This window comes from Manacus candei, unplaced genomic scaffold (genome assembly GCF_025592945.1).
Source record: "Manacus candei isolate 608988 ecotype Guabito, Panama unplaced genomic scaffold, ASM2559294v1 h1tg000088l, whole genome shotgun sequence".
In the NCBI taxonomy this organism is placed as follows: Eukaryota; Metazoa; Chordata; class Aves; order Passeriformes; family Pipridae; genus Manacus; species Manacus candei.
Window position 1 is genome coordinate 8,929,811 of NW_026138136.1, and position 16,704 is coordinate 8,946,514.

The 16,704-nt window shown below is 36.4% G+C and overlaps 1 protein-coding gene across 3 annotated transcripts in view; it reads left to right on the forward strand.

The window, feature by feature from the left end:
* GALNT1 (polypeptide N-acetylgalactosaminyltransferase 1) overlaps positions 1–15,360 on the forward strand; it is an 88,413-nt gene extending 73,053 nt beyond the window's left edge. For all 3 annotated transcript variants that reach the window (XM_051812649.1, XM_051812647.1, XM_051812650.1), the window contains 6 exons: positions 877–994; positions 1,930–2,110; positions 9,381–9,520; positions 10,382–10,480; positions 11,243–11,377; positions 13,716–15,360. In XM_051812649.1, the coding sequence (XP_051668609.1) occupies positions 877–994; positions 1,930–2,110; positions 9,381–9,520; positions 10,382–10,480; positions 11,243–11,377; positions 13,716–13,862 (820 nt within the window). In that variant the 3' untranslated portion in view covers positions 13,863–15,360. The remainder of the gene's footprint in view (positions 1–876; positions 995–1,929; positions 2,111–9,380; positions 9,521–10,381; positions 10,481–11,242; positions 11,378–13,715) is intronic.
* Positions 15,361–16,704: the final 1,344 nt, after the last annotated feature.

A 16,704-nucleotide genomic window follows, 5' to 3' on the forward strand; every position in this document is an offset into this window, starting at 1 on the left:
GAAAAGTGGACCATATTTACTTCCCATAAAGCTGAAGATATGGCCTTTACTGGTTTGTTTGTCTTTAAATCAAGAAATTGAGAGGTCTTCTCAGGATATAGCTAATTGTACTACTCCCCTCCCCCAGTTTCCTTTTTAGGAGGGGGAAAAGACATATAAATTTTTAGTTAGATTGTGACCTAGCTTGTATATTATGTATCTTTCAGAAAAAAACAAAAATGTTACAGGAAAATAGCTAATAATATAAAATCATTTAGGCTAAAAGTGTAAATAATTGAACTACAAAGTTATGTCATCAGCCTAACATATAATTTACTTACTGTATATTTGTTGTCTAAAAAAGATGAAATTTGAGAGATGTTTCTAAAGCTCTGAGAAACTACTAACACTGTTTTATTTTTTTCTACCAGTAACAAATTTGAAAGGAAAATCTGGATGTAGCCCTGACTGTACAATTTTCTTGTATGAAGCAGTAATAGTGAAAGCAAGCAGGCCACTTCATAGTCTCCCATAACTTTTTCAAGTACAGTAGCCAGAATTATGATTTTCCTGTGTGAAACTGGTTTCCTTTGTGTGAGTTACCAGCAGTGGAGGCAGAAGTCTTTTTCAGGAATGACAGCAGCTTTCTAGGGGCTGTTTCTCTATCCGGACTCCAGTCTGAAGTGGGAATATAAGGACAACTGTCACTAGTTCCATCTCTGGAAAATTTTGAGCTAGCAAGTACCTCAATGATAACTGAGTTTGAATGGAAGCTTACAGAGAAGTAATATGTTAGGAACTCGGGAAATAAACATGTATTTTGTAAGTGTAAATGTGAAATGTATTTAAGTATATGTTTTCATAGTGACTGGTGCACTTTTTTTTCCCCTCCCCTAGGACACCTACAATGGCAGGAGGTCTTTTTTCAATAGACAGAGATTACTTTCAGGAAATTGGAACATATGATGCTGGAATGGATATTTGGGGTGGAGAAAACTTAGAAATTTCCTTCAGGGTAGGTAAAACTCTGCAGTGTTTTGTTACTCAGGACAGTGCATGTTGAGTTCTGTAAAATACAGATCTGCTGCCTGCATCAGTGTCCTCTTCTGCTGCAGTTAGCACTTCCCTTCCCTCCAGTGGAGAAAAGCAATGATTTTATCTGTCAGTGAAAAATACATGGTAGAGCTTTGTGATTAAAACACTGAGATGATCATTCTGAAGAATAAATGTGTGTGTGTGTGTTAAAAGGAGTTCAGTTAGAAAAGCTAGGGGGGGAGCTTCAGTTAATGGTGATTCATCAGTGCAGTTTAGTGTGTCAATGAAATGTGAGCGCCTCTGTTACAAACCTGCTCTTCTTGCTCCTTAATGACTTAATGATTGCATGTGTTCGTTGTAATGTGGACCTAATCACTGTTGTTTTCATTTTTGTTCCTGCCATATAGCACCATTTCCCTTTCGCTTTACTTATCAGCTCAGAGTATATAGGGAGAAACTTCTGAAGTACTTCAGCTTTCTGAATCTGCCATTTTTCAAGGTCCAAAACAAAACTGAAAATATTTTCAGAAACTTTCCATGAGAAGTGTATGTGTTCTTTTGCATGGAGATTCTATTTTGTAATGTACTTTTTTGGACACCTGTTAGTTCCTGTGATTCATACGAGCCTTTTCCTTCCTTTGCGGTCAGCTCGCCCAGTTCTCTAAAGTAACCTCTTGCTGATGCGTCATTGCTGTGAGGGCTGAAATACTTACTTATGCTGCCTTGCTTAGGCTTGTGTGTATCTTTAGCTGTTGAGCAGGAAAAAAATGTGCAGTTCTCTTCCATGAAGTATGTATTTGTTCTAGACCACAACTAATGTTGTTTTCCCAACTTGAACAGAAGCACGTGCTAAATATTTTTAAACTTTTTTTTTGACAGTTTGTAACTATGGAATAATTGTTCTGTCACTTCCAGATCTGGCAGTGTGGTGGCACTTTGGAAATTGTGACTTGTTCACATGTTGGGCATGTATTCAGAAAAGCAACACCGTACACTTTTCCAGGAGGTACAGGGCAGATAATCAACAAAAATAACAGGCGCCTTGCAGAAGTCTGGATGGATGAATTCAAAAACTTTTTTTATATCATTTCCCCAGGTAAGCAGGTCTTTGGTTATGAGAAATACTTATTAAGAATTAAAATGTTACTACTGGGAAATAACATGAGCTATTTATATAAAAATGTTATTACTTTGAAGTTCTTAAGACAGAACTCACATAAGATGTACAAAAAGGAAGATCTTAATTAAAAAATAGTTTTGTTAGGCAGAGATGTGCCCTGAAGGTTTGGTTTGTTTGGTTGGTTTTATTGTCCTTTTTTTCTTTTTTTTTTAAACATCATGATTTATGAATGAGCTTCCTGTGCAATAGAATTAAAGTTCAGTGGAACGTCGAAAAGCTCAACTGTAGTGCTGAAAACTAGCCATCCAAATACATATCATAATATGCTGAAATTTTGCCTCTGGTTTCTGTGTTGTAGACATTCCAGGTTGAATAGATCAGATGTGATTTAAGTGGAACCCATTACCAGGAGTGGCAAAAGTTAACATCTTCTGTCCTGGTAGAATTTGCACTTCACTATCAAGAGGATAGGGACAAGTAGCCAATATACTTGATGATATTTATTATGTTTCTTCAAGTCGATTTTAACAAAGCAAGAGGATATAAAATATGAGAGCAAATTTCCTATGAACTTGAAACTTTCTGAAAAAATATCAGGAAAAGAAAGAAAGCCTATGAAATATTGAATTATTACTTTCTACTACAGGATATTTTTGTCGTTGTATAAAACGACAAACAAACTTTGGATGGCAACAGACAACCTTTCTAAATACTTAAGACATCAGAGACATTTGACTTTAAATACTAAGTGGTAGTTCTGTATGCCACATCTGCTTTTCCAAAGAGATTTCTTTAAAGCCAGTATTTCCTTGTGAGTTGTGTATTAAACTTGCATTAGTATTGAAATTTGAAAGCTGTAATACAATGTATTATGAGTCTGAGGAGTGTCAAATTTGAGATTATGGGGTTTAAGAATGCTTGTGAGAGCAACTGACTGTGGATTTAGGGTGAGTTTTTGTATTAAAAGAATTACTCAAATGAGACTGTGTAAGATTTATAATTAAAAATATCTTGCTACTACTCAAAGCTTTTGAGGTGAAATCGCAAGGTAACATCTTATGGTTACTGCTCTGTTTTGTAATTAATGCAACATTATGAATTCAAACATGACCTGTATAGTTATTCAGGAAAGTTGTATGTGAATAGGTACCATCATTTTTGTTTAAGATTGCTTTATGTATCCAGGTCAAACTAGATTTTAAAATGTACAAAATAGCTGGAACAACTAACTCCAAAAATAACCTAATTCTTAAAAAAATGTAAATTAGTGATAAGCCATGACACGGCTCTGTTACTTTATATATAATCTCTGTAGTCCTTCCATTTCATGTGGTAAGCATAATCTACAAGAGGAGTTATACTGTTTTAATTTTATAGGATTGATTTTTTTGATAGGACTTCCGTAACTTTGCAGTATTGTAGAATATGCATGCATTGTCTAAAGACAGTAAAAATTCTGAAACGATGGAAGTAACTTAAGCCATTATCTGTAACTGCACTGTATATTTTCTTTCCTTTCAAGAGATACATGTCTGCATAGTTCGTATGCTAGCAGCCTGAATGATTGTTGGATAGGGATGTCTTCGTGCCAGGCTTCTCTTAGAGCATCTGCACCTGCTGACTGTCACATGATCTCATTTGTGTACCCATATCCGTATTGACAGTGCACTGAAAGTTAATGCTAGAATTTCCAAGTGTTTCAAGAATAGGATCATATAGTATCTGAATAAGATGGGTTATTCTGAAAGTGGTTTGTTGCCTGGGGCTGTGAGGAGAATGGTTAGTACTGTGGGTCATTCTTTAGCTATGATGAATACCTATTGTTCAGAGAATGAACACACAAATGTACTCAGTGCCACTCGTGCCTCTCACCCCCCAAATCCATGTAAGTTGCGAGAACCAGTATATATAAACTAACAAGAATTACTATTTTAGGAAGTTCACAAACACCTTATTCTTGTTATTCTGTTATCTCCAATCTTAGCTGGGTGTTGCAGACCCTGATTTTACCCATTGACAACAAATAGCATCAGTAAAAGTTTCAGTAAGTCTCTGTGGCCATTAGTTGTTTAGGAATTCAGTGAATCTCTGCTACCTTACCTCATTTAGCCATACTCTGCTTTTCCAGATATCCTTCTAACATAGAACTTTAGATGTATAGTTCTTGCAGAATGCTGGCTTAGTAATCCTCAGGCAGAGTACTGTGTGCAGCCTGTGAAACTGTTTGCTAGTACGACGTGTGCTTTCAATATTACTGTGACAGCGTCACATGTTCTTGCAAGGACCAAAGTGAGGATTCTTAAGCTGATGCTGGTTTGCAAGCCTGAGTGCAGATGAGCAACAAAAACAGGCAATCCTTTGAACACCCAGGTTTTTTCTCATTAGTTGATATGGGTGAGAAAATTGGATTTTGAATGAGATAATATACTGACGAGCATCATTGAGCCTAGCTAACAAGACACTTGTTTCTTCCTTTATATACTCTCTCTTCTGTTCTCCTAAGATAGTGAATCACAGAGGGATTCATCCAGGAAAGCAAACCTAAGATTCTCAAGTAGCTTTCCCATTTCATGTAATCTGTGTTGTCTGGAATAAAAAGGCTTGCTGCTTGAATGATAGGAACTCAAGAGACTTTTTACTATTGATGTAATGTAGTTAAATGCAAAGCTGCCCTCTTGAAAAGTAAGCCAGTAATCCTTTTCTTCATTTATAAGTATAGCCTAGTAGAAACTGATACTTGTCTGTTTTAAGCTTGCATGCATTTTAGAAGCCATCTCTCTGCTTAGGAGTGTCTAGGTACAGCTGGAGGTTGGGCAGGCACGTGTTGCTGCAGCTGTGCTCAGCCAAAATCAAGCCTGTCTCATTGCACCAACAGCTATTCTCCCTGGCAGTAATTGCTCTAGCTGCAGTCCTTTCTCATTAGCCGATAGTTTTACTTGCAATCATGTGTTACAGCAGGACCCTGTTTCCCAGACTATTTCCTCTTTGGCTTCCAGAAAACAAATCCAGCATGTGCAGGTGAATAGTCAGATTCCTAGCTCCAGTCGTTCTGTTCTGTGGACTCTGCCACTTCTTTATTTCTAGTGCTGGTCTTTCATCACTTTCTCCAGGCTAAAATATTAGGACTGGGTTGTCCAAGTTGAGGATTCACGAGATGGTGATGTCAATCTCACAGCTTACTGTGGGGAGAGCAGCTTGCTTTCCACGGCAGGTGTCCTGGTTTGGCAGGCACTAGGGCTTCACCTCCCGTCATTTTCTGATCGTTCATCTGCATCAACTGATTCTATGACTTGCTGAACTTGCTAGGATTATTTGTTCTATGGGCTGGCTGCCCATGGGTTAAGTTAGCACGTGTCATCATAGAGGATACTGTAGGAATCTGAAGCTGAGCAAGGGAAAGCTGCCCCTTTCTGCAGCAGCAGCTGCAAGGCATTAGGCTGGCTTGCCCCAGCTACCTACCCTTAACCTTCTCCTAGCTAATTAATGATAAAAACTGACAGTTGTAGAATTTGTTGATATGCCTAATCTAAAGGTGAAGCATGGATACTTTCAGACTCTGTGGTTTTGCCATGCTACATGTGAGTCTGGGTTCCAACCCCTACATACACCCCCCTATTCCTTGTCCAGTGTTCATCCTTGTCATTCAGCAGCCTCTTGAATCCCAGCTGGTGAGCTGAAGACATCCCCAAAAGCAGCTCCAGTGAGCTTGGGTAGAGCCTTGTCTAGCTTTTATGGACATTAATTTTATTGTTGACCAAAAGTTTCCCCATAAACCATCTTCTGTTGCCCAGGGGCTAAGTGGGCATACAGAAGGCCTGAAAAGACAGCATTATGGAATTACCTGAGCAAGAGTCATCTATACAGAGACATAGGTGTGTTATCATGAAAACTGGATCAGCAGACCTCATATCTAATCACTGTGTGCACTAGTCTCTAGCCAACCACAGTAAGCCATGGTTCAGTATGTACAGACTGAAATGGATAACATTATTTATGGTTGATAGGGAGGACAAAGAAGGAACTGAGTCCACATCTTGCAGTGTAGCTAAGCCCATGTTCAAAGTCCATACCGAGTGATTCCATGTGGTTTTGTATTCAGCTACTATTCCCTATCAGCATTAATTGAGAATGCAAAGAATGTAGCTATTCAAATTGGATTTAAATTATTATTATTGCTTTTCAAGTTTCATAATGCTAAATAAAAACAAGTTATATGATTTTTATCAGAAGACTAGATTTAGATGAAACAGTTTCCATACTGTGCTTTTTAAAATGATTGAGCAATTTATAATCATGATGAAAACATCATGTGTTGTTGGTTTTTTTCGAAAGCAGTTTAGCATAAATATATTGCCACACATTGAACTTGGGCAAGCAGATCTTCAGCTGTTGAAATTTTGAGGATGGCAGAATTGTTGCAACACAGCTGATGGGAAGCTTAAATGTAAGGTGCCAAAGACAATTAAACTGAAGTATTTCTCTCATAGACATCATTACATGTGTGGATTTTTTTTGTGAGGAAAGACCATTTTAAATTAATTAATGCCTCATCCCTGGAAGTGTTCAAGGTCAGGTGGAATGGGGCTCTGAGCAGCCCAGTTCAGTGCAAGGTGTCCCTACCCACTGCAGAGGGGTTGGAATGAGATGGTCTTTAAGATCTGTTCCAACACAAACCACTCTGTGATTCAATGATTTTTCCTAATTTTTTTTTTTTAAATGAACCGAAGATTTGAAAGAACAAGTGGACATGGACTGTCTTCCTCATGATGCACATACCTTTAGAGACTGGCATAATTTTCTCCTGGGAGGAAGATTTGAGCTAATTCATGCTTTGTCTTTTGTTTTCGTTTTGTTTTTTTTTAGACAAGCCTTTGAAAAAAAAGTTCAAAACCACTAGAAGGTCATATGTCACGTGTATATATATATATATATATATATATCAGTTTTACTGGTCTGTGGAGGAATAATGTACTTAATTTTTGGTATGCCTTATGCTTTGCTGTAGCTTTCCTTGTTTTCTTCCATTCTTTTCTTCCATTTTTTCCATTTCTTTTTTTCCCCAAAAAAAAATTCCTCATAAGTAACTGCCACTGCACCGGGTAGAAATACTCAAGCTAGTTTTGAGTAGTATAGAGAATGTACCAGAAATCTTGGAAAGTGAGTAATTCAGCCTTATTAGAGGACACTCCTAACGCAAATATGCCTGTTCTGCTCTTCAGTCTGTCTGCTAACCTGATGCTAATTGTAGTCTATATGACAATGTATGGTTTGCTGCAGACCTGACTTCAGAGAGGATTTTTTAAACATCTTTCAGAATAAAAATGGTTTAATGGAATACATTGCAGCAGAGAAAAGAATCAACTGGCACTTTCTATGTGGTGACATTTAAAACTCCTTTAAGAAACAGCATGCTTGTGCGCTATTAAGTCTCACTTTACATTTAATTATTTATGGTTGTGACTGTAACTGTTATTTCCCTTCAGTGATGTGATAAAACCTTAACAGTGATGTTTTCCGGAGGTCAGTGTACCAAACTGAATAAGTTTTGTGTCTAAGGTTGTAAGGATGGCATGGTAACTGTTTCATCCATCAGCTGCTTTTTCATCATTGAAAAATGAGGAAGCCCATACTTGGCTGTGGTTTGAATCTTTCTGTTCTTACTTATATCATCTTTTGAGAGAGTGTTGCTTTTGATGTAGAGCAAATATTTACTTTCATGAAGATAGGACTACTTTCTGTGGGTTTTTTTTTTTTCAAATTTGTCTTGTGTATTTTGGTTTAGGGATTTCTTATGTGACTTGAATGCCCGGACAGAAATTTTATGAAATTCTATAAAAACAGGCTTTCCTTTGCACTCATTCCTTTACCAGTATGGTTTTCCAGCATCTTTAATAAAAAGTCTTTAACAAAAAAAAAAAAAAAAAAAAAAAAAAGGCCTGGACCCCTGGCTAGCATTTTTTTCTTTCTGGAATATTGAAATTACTAATGCTTTTATTGATATTTACAGACATTTAGCTGAAGTTATCCAATTATCTGTCTCAATTGAGTAGAAAGACACCATCTGCTGGCAAGTTGATTTAATACACAGTATATCAGCTTAGAAATGTCTCAAACTATGTTTCCAAAGGTCAACAGTTTAAGAGGTAACTCACAGTCCTCTAAAGTGGAGGGATTTCTGAAAAATTTATACACCTGGAGGTCTGTATTGTGGTGGCCAGTTGAGCCATATTTGTGGTCTGTTAAAGGAATGTAAATTGCTAGGGCTTGGTTTTGTTCTTTTTTTGGTTTGGGTTTTTGTTTGGTTTGTTTTTTTTTGGTTGTGTATTGCATTTGACTTGTGAGATATGGAGTGTGGTGTGGAAAATAGGAAAAGGACCTGATGCTTGAAAACTAAAAATTATCCCACTCTAATTATTGGAATATTAATTACAATAGTGCTTAATTCTGGTGAAGCAAAAATATCTACTGTTCATGAGCACCTTCCTCAACCCATCTGCAGATGGGACTTGCACAAATTAATTTTCAGAAGGAATTAAAGCAACCATTAAGGAGTGGGGAGATACAGGAAGAAGGAGCACTGTGATAAATGAGGAGCAAAGGAATAAAAAGGCAAGCAAAATACCACAAGAAAATTATAACAGTCGTAATGGTGAACATACTTCCTGCAAATGCTGCGGTTATACTGTGCAAATACTGAATTATTAAAGGTTTAAGTTCCCTGTATGAAGGCTGCTTTCTGCCTGCTTCTTTGTGCAGTTACATAGATGATGATGGGTCCAGCAGGTAGTATCTGGCTTACAGAAATAAATTAAAATTAAATTCTCCATGCTCCACAGAAAGAGACTGCTGTGTTAGGCTGCGTAGATATGCACCCCAGTTACTATTGGGGGTAGAATGGCAGAAGTGACTATAAAGGTTTCAGCCTTTCTCCTCTGTTAACTTAGTTAGCAACTGCATTCAAATTGTTCCACAAGCCACAGGTAAGAAATTGTCATGTACAGCCCAAATGTACTGATTCTATCTTTTGTATAATTAGGTGGAAAAAAGAAGTCACAGGTCTTGATGGTTAAGTCCTCTCTGAGTGTAAACAGCATAATGCTATATTAAACAAAAACTTACTTGTATAGAGGTGGTTTTTAAAAGATAGTCTTTCCTGGAAGTAGTATATTATACTGATGATTTTTTGTTTTAAGTGGTATTATATAAAATTTTTTAGCAACCATTGAATAAAACTTTGTTTCTACAGGAGTTACTAAAGTTGATTATGGAGACATATCATCACGACTTGGACTAAGACGCAAACTCCAGTGCAAGCCTTTCTCCTGGTACCTGGAGAATGTTTATCCTGATTCCCAAATTCCACGCCATTACTTTTCTCTGGGAGAGGTAAGATTTTATCCTTCATATTTATCTTCCCTATATAAAGTACATTGGGCAGTAAGTTGTTTGTATTTTAAACTGAGTAGTCCAAGCAAGTTATCACCAGCAAAGTTCAAGTATCTTGCACCTGTGTTCTGTCACCTGTACAATGATAAATCTGGCCTATCAGTGGGGCAGATAACTGAACTTCTGTATACAGTACTGTAATTTGAATGTTTTCCTTTTTTATACCACAGTATAAAAATGTCATGTAGAAAGGCTTTAGAAATATTCCTTCAGAATGATACCTCAGCCTTGCTGGGCATTTCTGGTTTTTAATTTAGCGTTTTTAAGTGACTATAGAGGTAGTACAAATTATGTTGTCCTAAATAAGTAGGCACCTACCTTCCCCTACAAGTCATGTTGAGCTCAATATTGAGCCTGTTGTAGGGTGATTTTGTACTGTTTGGTTTAAAACACTTTTAGCAAAATAGAGCAGGTGTTCATGCTACTGTATGACTATCAGGAGACTTGATATTCATACCTGCTTACTGTAGAGTAATACAGGGATTAATACTTCTGAAAGTTTTGGGCTGGAAACTCAATTGTGTCCGTTCTATTGTAGTTGAATCTTTGAGCAAAAAGTGTTCCCAATATGGAATCCCCCAAAGAAAGCAAAGAAACAAACACGGTTCTGTAACCTGGTAGCTTGAACGTTTACTTGGGACTTCAAGTCTTGGACAGTGGTGTCTCATTGTAGTGTGGTTCCTTTATTTCACATAACCTCTGGTGTGTAGTGGAGAGAACTGGTGTCATTGTGGTTTGATGTGGACCTAGTTCTTTTCTAAAAATAGCAACCTTTGATGATGTGCTCTTTTTCACTCATAGATAAGAAATGTGGAGACAAATCAATGTCTGGATAACATGGCAAGAAAAGAAAATGAGAAAGTTGGAATCTTTAACTGCCATGGAATGGGTGGCAATCAGGTGACAGTTTTAAAAAAATAATTATTTTAATGTATTGAATTATTTGGAACATCACTTCTCATTGGGACAGTTATTCAGTATTTTCAACCCTTATCTTCAAAATACACTTAAGTTTTAAAGTTTAGGAAATCCTCGTTAAAGAAGACGCCTGTAAGAGGAAATGCATGAGATTTGGTGGTGGTTTGTACTTGTAGGTTCTTGAGGCCTGATTGCAGTACGTTTCAGAGCAACTTTAAAGTCAAAAACAAAATGAGGAGAGGAGGAAACTGCTGTATGCTAGACTTCACCTCCTGTGGGTTTTCTGGAACTGCCTTCTGGTTAGACCTTCTGACTGGTATAGTTACTTTAAAAAAAAACATACCTGTGCCTGAAATGGTGTTTTAATATATATATTTTTCTGGCTGTCAGTTGTGGGATTTGTTTTACATCTATTTTTTTGTTCTGCTTTGTTAATGATTCTTGATGAATTGTTTTCCAATGTACAAAGATTACCTGTGTTTGGGGATTCTCCTATTCCTACACAGGAGTAAGTCTGCAATTTAAACAATATGTCTATTTTGACTGAAGAGCTTGTTCACATGGTGTTTGTATTTGTTCCCTACAAAAATAAATCTTTCTATACATGCTGAAGGGAGCAGAATAGAAAAGAAAAAAATGGTGGGTATTAATGAAATAATGCACAAATGTTCCCCCTTTCACTCGCTCTAGGGATCTTTTGGTTGAAGGGTTTTTTTTAATTCCTCTCATTCTTTTTCTGTCTAGGTTTTCTCATATACTGCCAATAAAGAAATTCGAACAGATGATTTGTGTTTAGATGTATCCAAACTTAATGGCCCAGTAACGATGCTCAAGTGCCACCACCTAAAAGGAAATCAGCTTTGGGAGTATGATCCAGTGGTAAGTCTTCTAATGACTTGTGACAGAAAAATGAGACAATTGGGCTTTTACACAAGCCTACAGTGGGACCACTATTTGACAGTCAAAACAGGAAACAAAGTCAGGATTTTGTTCCCTCCGTTATTAATTCACCATGAAGTCATTTAATGGGCATGTGTATTGATTTAATTACCTGATGAGTTTTGAGGGAGCTTTTAGAGGAATATTTTGAATGTACCTTTGGATTCTCTGCAGAAATATAGTCTTTTTATTGTAGTGTTGTATTAGAATGAGATCAAAAATCGAAAAATATTCCAGGTATCTATTGGACCAATAAAAGATAGCACTAACAAAGTTGTGACGAATTCAGCATCTGGTATCTTTTTTTTCACAAAGTTGAAAGGAAATACTTTTCTAACTGAAAAAAAAAAGAGCATCACAAAATTACAAAGGTGATTTTACATTTCTAATCATGGTATGTTTAAAGTATAGATGCTTAAAACAACTTTTTTTTAATAATTCTTTCTTGTACATAATGTTAAAATTTACTTTGAAGTTCATATGTTGAACTGCCAGATCTAGAAATCATTGCCCATTGATCCACTCATCACTAATTTGATTTGAAGGCTCTAAAAACAATTTTATGATGGAGTAAGGCAGTCAAGAACTCTAACTTCATGGCTAGCTAGAAAAACGTAGTGCCCAAGCTTGTTAATTTAAAATCAGTTATTACGAAAGACAGTTGTGAGACAACTTGTGGATGAAGAATCTTGCCAGTGTGTTTGTGATGGCTATTTTATAAGAAGAATTTTAGATATTTAAGTACTAAAAAGTCATTTCACTAATTAAAAAAAAAAGAGATGGGTACTTCTGACTAAATATACTTGCTATAGATTTTAGTAGCTGAGGTGTTAACAAAACCTGCAGCCTTTAAGACTAAAAGCAAATATGTATGAATGATGATTTTCTGATTAGGATAGTAGTTAATGTGGAAGATGATGGATCTCTTTTAGGATTTCTGTACATTTTTAGCAACTGTTGATAGGAGACTGAAGAAAGCTGGAGACTGGTGTGATTAAATGTTAATTGAAAGGATTAAATGAGTCTCAGGAACCATTCATTCTTGATTTTAATGTGGTTAGTTTACTTGATTTAAGTAAATAAGATGAGTAATACTACCCAATAGTGATTCACCAAAGGGAAAATGCTTTTTATTGTATTTCTAACTTATCAATGGTAAGAAAAATGCATCTTTAGACACCTAATGGCAATAGTCTCTCTTGTAATTATTGCCACAGACTTCCCCTGTGTTGATCCTCAGCCATAAATTTGATTGTATGTGTTTTTCTCTTTATTCTGTCAATAGAAAATTTAGGAGTAATCTTCATAACTTTACTGAAAGTTGGCTAACAAAGCACAAAAATAAGTTAGAGATTACTTAAAAAGTATGCCCACCTGGTTGAGTGATTTTTTTTTTTCTTTCTGACTCTGTTCAACTCCCTTCTTCGTTCTTCATTGGCTGTATGAGTGCAGGAGATTGATGTGCTGAGGGTTTTGATTGTTTGTTGGGCGTTTTTTCCCTTTGCTACTTGTGCGTATAAGGCCAGCCCGTTCTGCCACTTTTCAGTCAGTCCAGTGTTCTGGTTGTGCTGCTGAATGAGAGAAGAAATACTGATAGTACTGCCTGTTGGTGCAATAGACAAGTTGATGCACTGATAAGTATCTGTAGTACAGTGGCAGTAAACGCAACCACCAAAGATCTCTTCTCCGTGACGATAGTACTGAGGTAAACGGACTGCTCTATCGAAGATTGCATAAGTAAGATTAGTAGGTATTAGAAAAGATATATACTTATGTGAATTTCCACACACTTTTTATGAAATAACATACTTTTTTAAAAGAGCACAGTGCTAAAAGAGCATAGAAGTGAAGTCAATTTTGTGTCCCCAACTAATTAAGAAAAAAATGTAATTGTGAATACAAATTCAGTGTGTTCATTCTGATCTAATAAAAGCTATTATTATAACTAATAATTGAAGTTGTGTATCTTACCAAACTTTAATTTCTAACTCTTTGAGGATCCCTAGCTGCATAGTCCTATTTAAAGAATGGTGGATGTTGCTTGATTTAAAAGTTCAGACTGTTTTGTTTTTTCATGAAGCAATGTTTTTAGTATCTACAATGTCAAATAGCATATTTGAGTGTTCTTTATGATTGGGATCTGGAACCAGTCACCATGGGGTCTTGTCTAGTTCCTATTTGCCTGTGGAAGAGTTTTGATGGCAACTAGTAATTTTTTTATTACCTTATGCCTAGTGATTTTTTTTTAAAGCCAATTTCTTTTTATTTTTTCTTCAAGAAATTAACCCTGTTGCATGTGAACAGTAACCAGTGCCTGGACAAAGCCACTGAAGAGGACAGCCAGGTACCCAGCATCAGAGACTGCACCGGCAGCCGCTCCCAGCAGTGGCTGCTCCGCAATGTCACCCTTCCAGAAATATTCTGAGAGGTTCTAAAGAAAAGCAAAGATTGACTGGGCTACCTCGGCTGATACTTTGGCTACACTGTTAAGTAGCAACAGAAGAAACTTCTGCTCGGCAGAATCCGCTGTTCGTCAGCTGTTAGAACTCCTGCAGCTTCTCAGTATCTGTGAACCAGCCTTCCTGTATAAGGATGTGAAGCTACCACATATACTAGTGAAACTGTGCCCACTGATGTTTACAAGATCGAAAGAGTTTCTTCCAGCAAATAATTTAGAGACCGTTTGGACAGTGGAAGCATAATCAATGAAATAGTCTCTTTGAAGAGCTCCATATCATTTTAGTTTGCTTGCACATCAGTAACCTCTGCTGAAAGTGCTGTTGTAACGAAGAAAGTTTCAAGAATTATTTTTTCCTGGTTAGCAGCGGTAACCAGACTACTAAATATAGATCCACAAATAAATGAAAGAGAGATCTGGAAATCAGATTCAGTAACATGAAATAAGAATTCTGTGGTTTAAAAACAAAAAGTAAACAGGGTTTAATGAAACTAAATCAGAACTATGAAAAGTACAATTTGTTATAGTGAAGTATCAAATTTATATGTAGATTTTATACCTCAGTGGGGGAAAATAACCAAGTCAAAAGGCAATTGTTTCTCTTTTACAATTGTGTGATAGTCCATAAATATTTTTTTTCTGGTGAGTCTGAAATTATTTTGGGCGCAAACAAAACGAGCATAAGAATAAACTTAGCTCTTGAATGTCAGATCAACTTTTTTTTTTTAAATTTTAATTTCTTGGCTGTTGGAATTGTATCTTTTTATTACTGTCTGAAAACTGGAGGTTAACATGCTGTCTAACTTTTTTTTTCCAGACCTGCCGTTTCAGTTTATACTTGGGTCAGTCAGCTTATGGACTTTCATGGCCAAACAAAAGATTTAAGGACATTTAGAAATTAAGTTAACTTGATGGAGTAAGCTTAGTGCCCAGGACTCGTACTACTGTACTACAGTTTTGTTTTCATAGCAATAAATCTTTTGTTCCTTGTTTGATTTCAGTCATCAGAAAGCCAGAAGAAAAGATACATGATTGGGGTAGCAGAACATTGGCAAAACTGCAGGTTTTCTGGAATCCTTTTTCACTTCATATTCAGATGTGCTTCATTGTCAAGTGCATATTTAGATTAGACTCTGAATTGTAATGTTGATCTGCTGCTTTTTTCTAATAAAACCTAAAGAAAAATAGCAAAATTGGCATAGTTTTTAAAGTTAACATATCCAAAAGCAATATGACTATGTCATTACATTGGTCTGCATTTTTTAACTGAATTGCTTTGTTTTGTTAAAAAAAAAACCTGTGTGGGCTGATCTTGAAAATGAGCCACTGACTGCTCAGAGTATACATTGAATTTTCTTTTGGAAAGAAAAATGAGATTTGCTTAATGGAGAGGATATTTTTATGATAAATGTCACTGTTTGGCCAACTGTCCTGTAAAGCAAATTAAACCTAGACTCATGCAAAAGTTGTGTGGAATTATATTTGGCTGTTGTGACCATTTTAGATTTGCTATTCCTGGTTGCTGTAGTCAGTGTTATCTCCATTATTTCTCTAGCAGTGCACAATAATTTTCATACACAAAGCAGGGGAAATGTTAACAAATTGTAATATTACGTTGTTACTTTAAAAATACATGAGATGATATGGGATTAATATCAGATAGAGCATCCAAATATCTAACTTACAAATATCTTTCATTGACTCCTCTGTTTGGAAATCTTATGAGATCGAAGGGGATTTATGAAAGTAATTTATCAAAAATATATTGAAGTGTACCAAGATGACTTTAAAAAAAAAAGGAATGAAAATGTCTATCTTAGAGGTTATGTGAGAAGACTTATTCCTTTATTATGATCAGTGAAGAGAACAGGGTGGGTGACAGTGTAATTGATGCATTTTTTTGCTCCTCAGATACTTTGTGGTCCCTCCTGCTTTTATACTGTTTCTGAAGTACGTGTGTTTGATAGTGTATATTAGCCACCAAAATACTGTTTTCAGTTTTCTGCTGTGTACTGGTGAATGATGACTTGGGTCATGTTTTGGATTTAATGATTTATTTTTTTTTTAGTTTATCTTAGCAAACTAGTACTTTTTAGGGTGCGTGTGTGTGTGATGGTGCCTAAAAGTGGGGTATCTATTACTTCAGAAACAACTTCCCAAACACAAAACACTTCCCTTTAAAAACATTGCCAGCAAAGATGTTGTAGATCAGAGTTGGGTAAGCTTTCATGAAATGAAAAGCAGGAGCATCAGAAATGCAGTGCGAAAGTCCTATAAGTTTTCAAAATTTCTTAATTTAATGCTTCAGATTTCATAGGCATAGGCCACATCACTGAACACACAAAAAGAACATATTTTCACTTTATATTTCCAACTCTTACGATTACTGTTGTGATATCCTATTAACAAAACTGAAGTGCCATGGCTTGCAAGGTTACTAAACTTGTACGTAGGCTTCAGCATTACCATGATTTTACCTTTCTTAGTTCGACAAGTCATTTTATATGTTGGTCACATAAAACTGCAGCAAAAATAATCGCACAACTTAAAATGCATGTATGAAGTTGTCAGCTTCAGAAAGCTGAAGCAGCAGTGTGATTTCCAGCCTATATATTACCGGTTCTTTCCTGCTGAATATGGGGGGGCAGAAGCAGCAGACCAAAGAGTGGCTGCAGCCCCAACGTGTTTGGCTCAAAACCCTGTAGCTCAGCCAGTCCCTTGGTGGGTAACTGGTGCTGGTTGAGGGGCAGTGGGCTGTGCTTAACTTGTCCATGTCTCCACGGCACATGCTCAGCAGTTGAGCTGTGTT